The sequence below is a fragment of the Falco punctatus genome (genome assembly GCF_963210335.1).
Source record: "Falco punctatus genome assembly, chromosome: 4".
Lineage (NCBI taxonomy): Eukaryota > Metazoa > Chordata > Aves > Falconiformes > Falconidae > Falco > Falco punctatus.
The window spans coordinates 73,995,180-74,011,320 of record NC_137583.1 but is presented as its reverse complement, the minus strand read 5'-3'; the positions used below and the strand labels follow the sequence as shown (position 1 = coordinate 74,011,320).

At 39.9% G+C, this 16,141-nt stretch overlaps 1 protein-coding gene across 6 annotated transcripts in view; it reads right to left on the bottom strand.

The window, feature by feature from the left end:
* Positions 1–10,323: 10,323 nt before the first annotated feature.
* FAM171A1 (family with sequence similarity 171 member A1) overlaps positions 10,324–16,141 on the bottom strand; it is a 98,273-nt gene continuing 92,455 nt past the window's right edge. For all 6 annotated transcript variants that reach the window (XM_080386362.1, XM_080386363.1, XM_080386365.1 and 3 more), the window contains 2 exons: positions 15,071–15,185; positions 10,324–14,410 (listed from right to left, as the gene is read on the bottom strand). In XM_080386362.1, the coding sequence (XP_080242488.1) occupies positions 12,709–14,410; positions 15,071–15,185 (1,817 nt within the window). In that variant the 3' untranslated portion in view covers positions 10,324–12,708. The remainder of the gene's footprint in view (positions 14,411–15,070; positions 15,186–16,141) is intronic.

The following is a 16,141-nucleotide window of genomic DNA, read 5'->3' as shown; positions in this document are numbered from 1 at the left end:
AGGGAAAGATAGTTCTGAATAGGTAATGGAGTATGGGTTTATTAGCTGTATGATCAATCTCTCATGGTACGCTCTGATGTCTCGTGATTATTTCAAATGTTCAGTGACTGCAGTCTGTGCTGGAGTTCCATTATCTGATGTATTTTCTGTCTTGACAGTTTTGAAATACTAGCTGCAGTCACTCAAAAATTCAAGGGTACTAAACTGATAAGGCTAGAAAATATTCAGCACATTCCAGATAAAATGAACTGTGATATAGCACATGTATCTTTAAAACCAGCAGTTGTTCCTGAATATGGCTAAATTGTTAAGGTGGTGTTAATCTTCCACAAATGAGTAAAGGGAGAGAGAAAAAAAATCTAGACAGGTGGCCTACCCTCAACTATCACAAAACTGATGGAGTCTGTAACTAACACTTGACCAGGTATGACCTCCCAATGTCAAACTGTTGCTGTAGTTCAGAGGGGAAGTGCATGTACTGTGTTACCACAGTTTGAAATTACCCTTAAGAGTAAATCTTCATTCAATTGTAATGTATAGGAGAGAAAGGAAATCTCAAGACAAAGGCACAATACTCAGTAGTTTTCAACAACAAAAACCCAATTGTAAACAGCTGCCTCATAGCCTGGAGAGAAGTTAATCCAGTGATTACTAATGATCTTTTTCCCCTCATAATAATGTGTAGGAGAAAGTGAAGAACAGTATGTCAATGACTAAACGTTGAATCACCTTGTTGGAGAAACTGGGGGTTTAACCATCTTCGATCCTTTACCACAGTTTTCCTCACTTCATTGAGACGAATGGGCTATAGGAAGCCTGGATCCTGACTGTTCTTGAAGTTCACAGTGACAATAAAAGAGGCAATATGAATCTGTCTCAGCAAGCTACCCCTTGCTGTCCGCTGCTAGAAGGTCTCCCTGGAAGGGGGATCAGGAGCAGTATAGCTGCAGAATGGCTGCTCTTCTAGACTTCATTGTATGCATGAAGAATATCCTTATGGATATCCCAGTTTATCTCCTGACAGGCACAACTGAGATTATTCTCCAGGTTCAACTGTTACAGGACCAAATTACAACACAGAATTGTGGTTTGGTTCATGAATACACAACTTTTGCTTATACCACAAGTAGAGAAGGTGACCAAAAGCAAGAGGTATGCATCTGTCCTGCACTGAGAATTTCTGATGCAACTTTGCATTTCTGAAATTAACCAGATTCCCAGTGTTTAAATTCACTCTGCAGACACTGCTCAGCAACTGCACTACTTGATAAATATTGGCTATTACATGCCTAGATGTCTTCCCAAAATAGAGCAGCAAGCTGAAAAAATGTACCCCTGAATTTCAGGGCCCTACATGCTCAACCACAGTGAGTTACTGGAGTGTGTGCCGTTAGGACAGTGAACCATGTGGATGGCACCTGATTTGCCCAAACAGGCTGTCTGTGGGCATCTATACTTCCAAGACCTGTGTTGTCACAGGTGAGTATGCCTGGGAACTCGACAGACTGCTGCATATGAGTGATGCAGACATAACCCACACACTCGTGCCAGTCTAAGCAGACCATCAAAAGCTATCAGAAATGATTCATGTTAAACTTACAAAATAAAAACCTTGGGTTTGTGAAGGTGTGAATTTACTGTTTTTAATTGATTAAAAAGACCTCTTCCTAGATGACACACAAGATAAAAGCCTGCTATTTTATGGAGATTAAAAAGAAGAAAGCACAGTCATTTTACCCAAAAGCTAAAAAAATTATAACAAAGGAAAACAGACTTCCTAATCAGCAGATACAATTCACTTAATACTACACAGCATATCATGAGATCAATTAAAATAATCCCAGCATTTGATGAATTATTTATTGGTTGGTTATTTTCATAGGTCTCCTTAGAGCTTTGCTAGTGATTCTAGGTTTGCTGCTAGATGTAACCAAAGTACCCAGTTGCTTATGGCAACAAAATGGAAGAAAGAGAGAAGGGTCAATAAAACAGCACAGATGTAGCTCTGCCTGTCTGCTCCCACCACTGTCAGCCACCAAGGAACAGATCAGCCTATAGTGGACCCTCTACGCCACCGTAAATCCCACCTTCTTGGATCTTTCCCCATCCTACTTCTTTTTCCAGGTTCTGTCTCTCCTCTACTTTCCATAACAGATGGAGTCATGCGTCTGTCTTGGCTACAAATTAGCCTGTGCCTACAATTCTGAGATGCTTTGAGCCACCTTGAACATAAGTATATCAGTCTAGGCCCAGATTCATAAAAGGATTTTGGTGTTGCCATGTTTAACTTTTTCCTAGTTGACTTCCACAGCAAAATCCAGGGCTCAAAATGAAACCCTACAAACACTCAAACACTTTGAGCATTTCAATGGCCAACATGAGTTCAAAAGAACTCTAGGCTACTGAGGAAGCAGCCATCTAAGCTTGGTGCTCAGAAACAGAGGATCGGGAAGCTCTAACTCCCAAGGCTGTATGGGGCTTTCTCAGATCTCGCCTGTTGGGTGAACCATCAAGTGAGGCTGTATAGTGTGTGGTCAGGGTCATACCCTTCCTGTCTTTGCTTTTCTGCGACTGAATAAAGGCAGCCAGCCACAGGCAGTTTCCCTCGGGCAGCCAGGCGTAATCCAGACTTGTTTACCTGCCTAGTGATATGTATTAGTTACATCCCAGTGAACTAGTGGTATGTCATACAGCATTCAGACTATTGGCATCATCTGTGTTCGGAGTATTAAACACTGCAGAAGAAGAGTACCTGAAATTTTAATGCAGTCATAGAACTGACCACATAGAACACGCCACATTGAAATATTCATAGCATTTACAATTTAAAATGGATTTTATATTGCAAGTAATAATAATAATAAAAACTTGGTGTGAACTTTTTTGTAATCTTGGAAGCAAAACTGATTCAGTTTGAAAATTAGTTAACAGTTTGGCGTTTTCTCTATTTTCCTAAAAAATATTAAAAAAAAACAACTGAGCAAACAACTATGTTTAGACTTTGCTTCATACAAGTGCCGACTAGTACTACCTCACAAGGATTTTTTTTGTATTGGCTGTTCTTTATGCTGAGAACTTAAATACTGCTTTCTTCAATCCTGGGTGAGATGCGAGGGTAAGAGAATACAGATCCAAAACACACTGAACAAATGCACCCAAACACATCTATATAGTTGTCACAGCTAACAATGGAATAGGTAGAAATGGTTAGGGAATGAAATGAGCTTGTGATCCGTTATGTTGTACACTTGTATCCATGTGAGATCATGTCTCTGATCTTTATGGTCTGTCTCACCCACTTTACATCTTTTTAACCTCCTGCTGCATACCACACTTGCTGAGCTGCAGCCTAGCCTGTCTCCCACAGCCCACTTGCTGCTGGCTTGTGTTGGCTGCAGCATTCAAACTGGGGGACAAGCACTCTCAAAACAGCCCACTCTTTCTGCTGCACTCTGACATTCAATGTTTTTTTTTTTGTTGAATTATGTTTTAAAATGCAGCTCATATCATACATCTTCTATTTTTCATCTTACCTTTTGTGGTGAAGCATCTGCTTCTCCATGTTGGTGCCTGCATCAGCAAGGGCTGTGGTCTATACAGCGTTAAAAAAGGGTGAAACATTTATATGCATAGTGAAAACATATCATAGCATTAAAAAATGTGTATGATAAATACAAACCCTTGTGCCTAAGGGTGTAAGTGATAAGGATAGGAAGACTGTTATCCTGTGGGGGTTATTATCACTAGTAGAGATCTCTTCCCCGGCTTTCTGAAGCATCTGTTTTTGATGATAGCTGGAAGCAGGATACAAGACTTAGATCAAGCACAGGTTCAGACTGGTTCCAGCATTACAATTCCTCTGTTCCTAGGGTCTCTAGTCCCAAAAGGTAAAATATAAGTCAGTCATGCTTTATATTGAAAAATATTTAATAATCAGAACTGGGTCTTAAATAATGATTATTACAAATACATACATATTTTGCATTTCTAGGTTTTGTTGTGAGGGGTTTTTTTTCTCTTTCAGACCCTTCTCAAAATACATAGGTGAATAAGAATTAGTGGTGACAGATACATTGACAAAGATGGTGTTGACACTGGTGCTGCAGGAGCTCTGACCAATACTCAGCAATTACTTCTGTATGTCCAATCTCCAAATCAATCCAATTTACTTCTGTCAGATCCTAAATCAGTTATCCCATCAGCCTTTTACAGTTCCCCCATATCAATATGCCCGCTGTTTCCTCCTCTTTGCAGGGAGGCTGCAGGTACAGCCAAGATGGTTTCCTTCCCTGATTCTGGATGGAGTGATAGATAGATAGATAGATTCTTCACCTCTTGACCATTTCAGTGTTTTTCCAAAATGAAAGTTGTCAGTTTTCTTTTTGTCTGTTTCTGATAGTTCTTTATCCCCAAACATAGAGGAACTCTTTCCTGTGACAGATGTACTTTTTTTCCTGCTAGAGTGAAAAGGCTACAGCCTGACTGCAACTCTCAAAGCATTTGTAACAGAGCAGAACTGTTAGAGTGCTCCTACATGTCCTGTTTGCCCTAGGGTATTTTATACTGTTAAGACACTGTGAAATGGAGACTGCAGTCTGGAAATGTTGAGGATATTGAGTAGGATAGTTCTCAAAGTTCAGGTCCAGAGAAGGAAACCTAAAAGTGGCTACCCCCAAACAAATGATATGTCTATCAAATACTGTACTATTATTCATTACCTATTTCCATTAGCATAAATCACTTCTATTTGGAAAGGTGCTCTTCCAGTCTTGGGAAATTGCAGTCTAAAGAGAAGCAGACCATGGATGAGAATAGTATTTTATGATGAACAGAATGCTCCTTGTAGTGACAACCTGCTTAGGGACTGTATTTTGTTACTTCTGGGGAAGATGTGGTATTTCCCACGTTTCTATGATAGCCAACAGAAAATAAATTCCAATGTTCTGTAGGTTGCTCCAACTGGAAGTATCCCATTAACTTACAAATCAGATAAATGGATAATGCCAATAAAGGTTCTGCATACCTTCTGGGTCAGAAGCAGATTAACAGCATTGTTCAGGATGCACACCTGCCGCATGGGGAATTGCACTGAATAAGAAGTGTCTCTTCTTGGACACCGTGTCTTCTTTATGAAGAAAATGGGAAATCAGACTCTACTATAACTCTTCCATTTCTATACAATTTTTTTTAATTTTACAGTAAGATTTTATCTGTCAGTAGTTGACAACTGTCTGCAAAAGAAAAGCCTCTGTCAAATGTTGCAACAATTGAAGAGTAAATTACTTAAAATATAGACAGTAGACAAGCTTTAATTACAAAATCTAGACATTAGGTCTAGGCTAGTGGGCAAGAGTGAATAAATCTCATGGATGTCATAGATGCCCCTATGTAATGGGGCATAAGCACAGCAGAAACTCAGCATCAGGCATGGCTTTGACCCTGCAATGTCAGACCACAAGGACTATTAAGTTAATTAATACAAGCCTTTATGAGCTCTTATGCCGGTTCTTCCAGTCAGCCTAGCTGAGCAACCTTTACTTTGGTATTACTCAATGTTGAAATGCTGAAACGGGCTTTTAAGCCAGCTTTTATATTAAATGCCTTTATATACATACATGTGCACACACACACACACATTTATGTAGGTATACTTTACTGATTTCAAGGAAGAAAAGCAATCCAGCTCTCAAAAGAAAAACACAGCTCATATAGGAGAACTTGGCAACTGCTTTGTTCTTCCCTCGTTACTGTGTTACTGTTGTGGATGGAGTGACACACTTCACTTGTAAGAGAGAAGTTGCGATAATTTTATTGGTATAACACAGCGATTTAACCAAGCCTGATAGTAAATGCAACAGTGGTTTAACAAGATTCGATGGCAAGGAACGCTTCATTATTTTCTGCACAGAGGGCAGAGTCAGACAAAACTGTCAGGGAGACCCCCCGACTGAGCCATGAGGTGCAGAAAGGACCCCCTGACGTTCCGAACTCCTCCTCAGAGGGGAGATTGGATCCAGACTTGGTTTCAGACTCGGTCAGCAGTTGATATCTAAAGGACTATACGTGCGCAATCGATCTCTTATACCACTTAGCTAAGATTTCAAAGTTTAGCTCTTAATCACCTATTAATGCTATTAATCACTACTGAGAATCTGTTTCGGTGAGGAATCTCACAAGGAATCTCAGCCTCGAGGAGTATCTTGAGAGGTGTCCCTGCTCCAGGGGAGGTCCTGCCGTGCAGCCCGCTGCCATGCAGGAGAGCCCCACAGGCCCTGGGCTGTCCGTTATTTATGGAGTGGGTAACTGACTCAGTCACATCTGCATACTGAATACAGGAGTCAGTTTCTTTCACACTTGGCTTGAGTTGGACCTCGACCAGCACTGTTAGGTGGGCACCTCGTTCAAATTAGCCCTGGGCTATCGTTGTTATCTGCTCCCCCCCCCCCCCCCCCCCCGAATCCACTTTGAGCCATCGCAACCAGACACATCCATTCTGACCCCCCAGGTGGTTATCACTTGAGCATTGCCACAGAAACAAAGGTCAGGATGGGGGGGAGCACACCGCCACAGTTGTTTAATGTAGGATCATGAGGATATTTAATGTAGGTTCAAGGCAGACCTAATAGCATAGTCACAAAGAGGCAGATAGCTTGAGACAGGCCACCCTCACCAACATCTAAAAGTAACTTTACTAAAATGTCATTAGAATGTCACATTGTACATCCCATCGATGTTGGCCAGACAGCATGGCACAAAATGGGAGGTGGAATCAGGGGGCTGGGTTTGTAGAAGGGGTATTTCCTGAAGATGGGAGAGGGAAGTAGGACCTATAGCCTCTCTCATCTGAAGGGGCAGGGGACACCAGGAGAAAGGCCCTGCCCTGAGCATGTGGGTAAGGGTAGTATATGGGAAAACGTCCTGCTGTGTTACTTCCTTCTAATGCAGATTTTCCCAAGTTTAGGACGGGATTCTGGCCCCTTCCTTTATTGATAGAAAACTTCCAGAAGAAAGGTGTAGGGAACAGAATCTCCCTGGAGTAGCTTGTGGTGCATATGCCGCAGCCAGAGCTGGAACAGTAATGTGAGTGGCACAGTAGTGGGTTTCTACCCAGGGAGAGAAGCTTCGGGGCCAACACTGCTGGGAGTGTGCTGGTGAAAATCTGGTAAGGGCAGGGGAGAAGACAGTCCTGAGGTCTTTTAAAACTCCATACAACCACTAAATCACTAAGACTCTAAAAAAACCATGACTGTAACAGGAACTCTTTGAATTGATTTCTTCCAGGTTTGATGCCCAACATCTCTTGCAGCAGGACTAGCCATTCCATTGAAAGTGGGATTTCTCATCCCACAGCAGTATTTCAAGCACCATTTTCTACCTTTATAATACAAACCTGGCAGGACCATTCCTCAGTTGGGTTTATTCAGAAGTCCGTATCTCCAGTCACGTGAACACAAAGTCCTCTCCAGAATTAAAAAAATAAATGTTAAGTATTTCATTTGTACCTCCCTGTTGTTATTACATTTTCCTTCCCTGTGGCTGTAGGTTTCCAAGGCAGAAGAGATATGAAATGATCAAGCATAATAACTGGCACTGTTTATTCCTAGAAGAAAAGCCTATCAATTAAACAAGAAGTACTTCAGTTAAGTGATAATAGACCAGGTGCCACATTTTGCAAGCTGAAACTGTGGGTACCAGAGGATTACTGCTAAAAAGAACTAGATACCCTTTCTGTTATTACTGCCAAATAGAAGACAGTACCTGGTGTCAGTTTACCAATTGGAATTACACAAGTAACATAAAAAAAATGCTCCTCTAGTCTGAAAATGGCACTTGGCTGCTGCCTACTCATCTGCCTGAAGCTCCAATTCCAAATGATTTGCAACCTGGAAATGAAAATATCACATATATCCTGAAAGGAGGCTGTAGGCAGGCGGGGGTCGGTCTCTTCTCCCAGATGACAAGAAACAGGACAAAAGGAGATGGCCTCAAGTTGTGCCAGGAGAGGTTTAGATTGGCTATTAGGAAAAATTTCTTCGCTGAAAGGGTGCTCAAGCATTGCAACAGGTTGCCCAGGGAGGTGGTGGAATCACCATCCCTGGAGGTGTTTATAAACCACATAGACGTGGCACTTAGGGACATGGTTTAGTGGTGGCCTTGGCAGTGCTAGGTTAATGGTTGGACTTGTTAATCTCAAAGGTCTTTTCCAACCTAAATGATTTTATGAAAATAACATGGTATCATGAAAGTATTATGTGTGTGTATATATCATCGTATTATATGTATCATATATCACATATAATGAATACGGTTAGCACTGAACCTGCCAGCCCACGTTTGTCTGTAAGCAGAAGAACAGGAAAAAGAGTAACAATTGAGTTGCTCCTATTTTTCTCAAGTTTTGAAACAATTAATAGCTACAATTGTTTTATTTTAACCTAAAACCAAGGTACTATTGATGAGGTGAGAGAAAACAGGGACATTTACACTTAAAACACACTACAGTGCCATCAGTGATGATACATTTTGATTGAAATGAAGATGTTATAAGCTGAATACTGCCCCAGCCAAGTTGCTATGCAGGGTTTCCTGAGCCGACAGGGATCTTCACACTTGCACAGACAGCAGCCCATGAAACAACTGATGATCTTGTGCCAACTGCCTCCCGGTGTATTGAAGTTATAAACTGTGCTTATATTGAAATGATAAAACGTGTTTTATACACAATATGTATGGAGAAAGAGTTCCCCACCAGGTGGCAGGTATTCCAACTTCAAGAATTTCAAATGCTAAAGAGAACCAAAAGGCAGCACTGATGAAAAAAACCCCACAACTTACCTGTTACCCATATGTTTTAGAAAAGGAAACAGACTTCTTCTCATTTGGCCAGGTCCATGCATGTACCGGACGGATGCTACCATGCCCCAGGTTAAAGCCTATTGATAGTTAAGAAAAAAATCATGCCTTTTTGGCCCACTAGGGACCTTCCTAGATAAAGAGTAAATACCTAATCCAACACTCGCTCATTGACACTTGTACTATTCTATAGGCTAAACCCTACATGGGACATGCAATTTCTTGCCAATTTCAACCATGTTGGTTTAGGATAGTGAAATAAAATTGGTCCTCCAGAGCATTCATGGATAGAATGAAGGGCAGAAAATGAAAATACTGCCAAGGTATTTCAAGGGTGCTTAATTCACACTATTAAACCTACTCAATCCTTCCTGTAAGAGAGAAAAGCATCATGAGCAATTCCCAGATGGTGCGGTTTCTTTGTAAGGTGTTCATCTAAGCTAAGTACCACGATTTTGTATATTTGTGTAACGTGTTATGTTGCAAATGCTCTGGGCAGGAACCATTTCCCCTCCCCTATTTGTATTTGTAGAGGGTTTAGCATGCTGGTACCCTGACAAAGCACTTAAATAATAAAAGGTCATTATCACAGTAAGACAAGGTTCCTTACAGACACTTGAATAAGCTTTGAGAAGAAAGTATTTCAGCAGGAACAAAGTGGGAGCTGGGGGACAACCATGAAGTGAACGGATGCTTAATAAGTGTATTAACTCCCAACAGCCCTAACATTTCATAGGCCCTAGGACCTGAATGGACTTTACATAATAAAACCTACGATTTAAAAATTATCTTTAATTTTTCACTCATTATTCATTTGAAAATCCTGATTGCTGATAGATTAATTGAAGACCTGTTCATTGTAATTTTTAAAGGCCAAGATATTTTCATTACTTTTGTAAGCTTTGTGATTACAATCTTTTGCATTCCCCCCCTAATACTTGCCATCAAAACCCAAGAAAACAACTGCTTTTCTAGGTTATCCTCCACATGGCTAAGATCACTTGAAGCTGCTGATGCCAAGACCTATTCAACTTATACTTTGTTCTCTATTTTAGAAGCTTTATCGGTACTTGCTTCTCTGCGCAACTGCAAAATATAAGCAACAACATTTATTTCTATTTTATCAAAGCATCTTCCTCAGTATGTTTTTGAAAATTAAAACACAGAATTTGTCACTGGACTGTAATATTAAGCAAAGTCTTTACAATGGACACATTCTAATATCAACCCATCATCTGATCTATGTGGCTTAGATGTGTTGGATACACTAAGAATTGCATTTCATAAACTATATATTCTGCAAAATCAAACTATTATATGGCTGGTGATATTACAGCAATTAAAAAAATGCTATTTTAAAAAAGATTTGTACAATGCCCACATTGCGTTTGTTCAAATATATTTGCTCTATTAGGACCACAAATTACCAAACCATCAAACTATGTGTTTTGAACATAAAACCAACACAAGTAAAGAAACAAACCACTGCAATTTAATAGCAACAATCTCACTTTACAAGATAATAATGATGGAAACTTTGCAAAGGAATCTGAAAAAGAATGTAAGTAAAACTGACACATTTAAGACAACAGAAATCTGAAAATTAAATAACACAATAATTCTAGTATGCGGAAGTTTTAACCAGAATGTTTACTTGATGCAGCATTCTGATTAATAAGTCACACTGTATTACCAGAACTTACTGACATCTGATAAATACTATTCCTTTAAAGTAGTATTTTTCTGTTCAGTGACCTTGCACTGACCGAGAATAAGTAACCCAGACCCCAGAGCCAGTTCACCTGTGGTCAGCAGCAAAATTTCCAAACAGAACAGGAAAGGACCTGGAATGCATGTGATGAGTACAACATAACTTACTGCTAATACAGTAACTTTAATATTCAGTGCACTCCACAAATATTATTTTAGATTTCTTTCACAACACATACCACTTCCAAACATGAATCGAAACAAAACAGAGGTTGTGGTTTTGTGGATGGAGAGAAGCACTGGCCTGGGAACTAAGAAATTGGGATTCAGTTCCTGGCTCAAGCCTAGACTCCCAGGTAAGACATTCAGTAAGACAGAAATTACAACATTGGCCTCCTAAGAAAACCTTGAAATCTATTGAAAAAAAGAGCAATGAATCCAAGTCAAGGCTTATTATTAAAAATCAAATAGGAACTATGTAACGCTTTCTGTAATCACTGTAGAGATTACATAATAATTTTTTTAAGCATGACTGCTGCTAATGCTGTGTAAAAATAATTCAATGAAACATGATAAACAAAGTTATAGGAAGGATTCCACAAGAGTGGAAGTCACATACTTTCCATTCTTTGAATTCATGAAGAAGTGAGAAGTGTGCAAGAAGTGTGAGTGCCTGGAGAAATCTCAGGAAGAAAACTGGTCCCACAGCAAGCATGACTCCATAAAGAATTTTTGTGATACCAGGATTTCATTTCCAAAGTCTTCAGTGACACTTAAGTAAACAGCTACATTTGTATCAAGATAGGGAGGATGCTTTTCTGAAAAGGAATCTAAATTTCAGTATTGACTGAATTTCATGAGGACTGCATAAGTAAGTCACACAAGCATAAATATGCGCAGCAAAAGTGAAACCAAAGTATTTTTCTTATTAAATAACATAATGTGATAACCACCAACAGAGGAAAAAATCCACAAAGATATTTTTTGCAGTTTATTTTCAATTATAATTTTTGGATAACCAAGCAGCTCTGCATGGAGAAAGCACAGAAGAGTCATTCTGGCACTTTTGGATAGTACATTATTATTATTTTTTTTTTCAAAATTTTTCTAGACACATTCAGTCCACTTGCTCGGTCTATAGTTCACTTTATATGAGCATGATTAGCTCTTATGATTCCAGAGGAAACTAACAATATATACAGTCAATGAAACTATCTTCTTGGCTACTCTGGGCCCTTTAAAATGTCTTCTAAGTCTATCCTGGCTAAACAGAATCCACAATATACATGATAGCTACAGAATACACTGTATTGAAATGAGAAATGCTCAGCACAAAATGGAACTCTTGGCATGCAGCTTAAAATAAAAGGTAGAAGTTCAGAAGTTTATAAAATCCCAAGTAGGGTCAATTAAAAGGAGTTAGCAAAAGAAGGGACTGTTCATTGTTACTGTAAAAAAGGCACTTTGAGTAAATGGGACCAGAATTAGAGGAATCTTAGTCGACACAAAGTTCAGTTTGGTTTCATAAAAAGGCTTCAATGCTAAGGGATGCTACTCAAGTTTCCTGCAGTTTTTCATTAAAATAAATTGCTGAGTAGTTTATAATAAAGGACATAAAATGTTTACAACCAACTTGTAAAATTAAGAAAAGCATAGTATAAGCAAAATATTACTAAAAGCAGCAATGCATAGCCTTTCATTGAGATAATGCACAATATTGGACACCATGTGTCAAACTCTTGTTTTTAAGATACTTTCAGTAGCATTATCAACATAAAATTGGCCTACAAAACAAAAGCTTTACCAGCTCCCATTCATAAGGAGATTGAGGTCATAAACTAACCAAAACAATTTGTCAGTATTTTCAACATCCTGGATGACCAATATCAAGTATATGGAATAACAATCACACTCTTTGTTCAGCTATCTCACCGGAGGCAGCTGTTAAATCAGAGGAATGATTTTAATTCTTTTCTAACATTTACACAGTAATGCATTTAAAAGTTCTTTCAAATGTTGCTCACCACAGTTTGTTTTTCTCTTTTCTCTCCACAACAAAAAAAAGAAGAAAAAAAATCAAGCACTTCCACAGAAAGAATATTTGGCAATTTTATACTCCACTGAATGGTGGATTTTCACAATAGCTCACTTCAGATTGAAAGTCATTAGTGGTCTTTCCTCTCGTTTCTGCCAAGGACTCTTCTTATCTTCACCTTGGTCATCTTCCTCCTCCTCCTCCTCCTCCTCCTCATCTTGAACTGATGTTCTGTGTTCAGGACTAGTTAATGGCTCTGGTTTGGTATCCACAGTTCTTGTTTCCTCCTGCAGGCTGGGCAACTGCACACCACTTCTCTTACTAGTGCCTTCTAGTAGGCATCGTAGAGCATTGTCCTCAGGGCTACAAACTGCTGTTCCACACTCACTGCCGCTTTGGTCCATATCATCCAAGTACACAAGTTGTGTGTAAGCTGTGCTATCTGAAACCTTCCGCTCTCTCTGCTGGTGCTCTTGCACTGGTGGGTGACTCTGTGGCGCAGACAGATGATCTCCTCTTCCCTTTCGGGCAGATTTTGGCTCATTCATGTCAACACCAGAGTCCAAACTGGCATCGTTACTCCCATTCCTACCAGCTCTTTGGAGATCGATGTATGAATGTCTAACATGAGCATTTGAACGTCCATCTAGAGAAACAAACCATGCTCGAGGATGAGGCAATGGCTTCCCGCCTCCTAATTCCATCAAAGCCTTTTCTGTAAGAAGCTGCACTTCGCTATTCATTTGAGCCAGGGATGCATCATTAAGTGAGGCAGGAATGGAAATAGATTCAGACATGGAAGCATTTTGTTGACTCCACTCAGCTGCACCTGCATCTTGCAAATGCTGCTGAGATATTGCTTGGGATGCTAACTGCTGGGGTTGCAGCTGCTGCGGGGGGTGCGGAAAAAGCCGTGCGTGAGGGTTAGGAAGCTCAGCCTGAAGTCTTTCTACATCAATCTGCTGGTCAGCTGGGACAACCAGTGGCTGGCTAACAAAAGGGTGTTCTCCTGGCAATTTCATGTAATGACCTGGGATGACCAGCGCAGGCAAAACTTTTCTGTAAACACTGTCATTGACTTGGTCAACAGAATTGCAGCAGATTAACTGACCTGGTCGAGGGAAAGATGTAGGTCTTTCAAGATGATCAACTGAACGAGACATCATACAATCAGCAGGTCTGCAGTCCAGCAGTTCTTTTTCAGGGGCAGAAGGTGTGGGGTATATTTGTTCCTGAATATTGTATTTGCTTCCAGTAGCAATATGGTTCATAGATACTTGAATTTCTCTCTCTTGCTTTTCAAATAAAGGCTGAGACAGCATAGCATTATAACTTCTCCTATATTCGTCTTTGATAGGGGACTCATAGCCTTCAGCTGTTTCTGTAGATTTTCTTGTCTTTAAAGGAAAACTATCTGCTGATTTATGGTAGTCTTTTCTTAGAGACCCACTGGGAGTCAGGTCATCCAAGGAAATTCTGCTCTTGTCTTTCTCCTTCTCAGAAAGCAGCTCCTCACGGGAGCTAAACTCCTGTGAAGTACTGAATGAGTGTTTGAGCATAGGTGTATGCATATCTGCTTCTCCACTAGGTGATACCATCTCCATGTGGACAGCACTGATTAATTCCTTTGCACCTGAGTTTTCAGTGTGTCCATTGCTAGCAACGGACAACCCGCCAGGGAATTCTGACTCACGACGTGAAAATATTAAATTTATATGGGACATTGAGGTTGCTTGATCCTTCTTAGAAGTGTCCAGCGCTGTTGAAAGTTGCAGTTTCTTATGATGTTGACGTGGTCTTAAACATTTTCTTCTAGAAAAGCCGGTAACAAAAGAAGTTACACATTTATGACTGTTGTACACAGAAACAAGAGCAGCAAGTGTGTCTTAATGGGAGATTTCAAAACAGTGATTAGTATTAGGGGAATTGAGCTTTTATTACGTAACCTAACAATTAAAAGCTTATCCCAGCAGCAAAGATAAAATTAAAAAATAAATAATGTCAACTGGGAAATATCTCAAGCACCAATTACAAATTGGAGCAAATGTCTGGAGGAGGCAAATACAAAATCACTCATTAATATACACTTGCTGATAGAAGTTTAACACACGTTTTAATATAAGACTAATAGAAAGATCACTTGCGAATGCTTAACAGGTACAATGACAGAGATCTTGGACCTATGCCCATGTTTGATAGGAGGTTTTAAGAACATCTTACAAAGAAAACACAGGTACAGGTGCGTGTGATTCATTCAACTACCATCCTACCAAATGAGTGATTATATACGCTGTACGTAACTAGGAACGTATGACATTTTTTCTCACTGTTCTTTCTTCTTCAAGTGATTGCTTGCTTCTTCCCCCCACCCCCCAAATTAAACGTGTTTCAATACAAAAGCTTTTAATATCATGAGCGCAAAACCCCTTTTACTGCCAACATGAACTATGTAGCCAGGATGGTGAATCTTACCTGCAATAATATAAAAGCAGACACAGCAAGACTAGAAGTATGAGAGCCATCCCTCCTAAAATTGCCAAAAGAAACATGGTGTGATAGCTGGTAATGTCGTGTGTTACAACGGGACCTGGAAGGCCAGAAAAGAGAATTTAGACCTGTAATAACCTGCAAACAGAAGAGGAACGACACTTAAACAAAGAGAGGGACATCTTCCCTTGTTATCAGGGTGCTAAGCGAGCAACACCACTGCTCATAGCCCTGGTGTCTATTGAGCAGACCATCTCTGGAGAAGGGAGCAAGTTGTGGAGAAAGCATGTGCTGGTTTTCATGACCGCAAGGCTAAACAGATCATTTATCATATAGTTAGTTTCAATGGGAGCATGCATCAGTGAATGCTGCCTTCCAGGTCCTGATGCTAACAGTGCACCAAAGCTCTCATCAGTGGAGAAAAGCCATCGCAGCACCTTCCAGCACTGTACATGTAGCAGCACTGTGGCCAACAACTTCTCTTCAACAAAATCTGTGGTGCTTTGCACTAAACAGTGTATTCATTGGAAGATGTGTTGGTGCTCTGAAGTCTAGATCGAGCCAAGCCAAGCAGATCTTCAGCAGCTTTAAAAAACAGGCTACTAGTGAAACAGTGTTTTAGCTCCAGGTTTCAATAATGCTTACTAAATGTTCTAACATACAAATGATGCACACATGTGGACAGCATCCCTTCACAATTATGCGTAATTATGTGTAACCCTGTTCATTTGTAAAATCCTTGTCGTGATTTTGAAATAAAGGCCCAAATTTTCATCTTCAGGCAAGGAGGTACAGCACCAGCTGAGAGTAACATGCAGGCACTGTGAAGGACAGCAAACTTGGCCAACATTAAGGTTCTAGATAATGAGATTTGTAAAAACCTTATCTTTGGATATTGAGTGGTCTGTAGAGCCACTGCTAGGAATACAAAGCTCATTTTTGTCCATTTTTTTAGATAAGAAATCAAATAGATCCAATGAGGAGATGAAATAAGCAAAAAGTCATTAAACTCATTAAAAATAACAAACTATATTGCATTTGGGAAATGTAAGTATT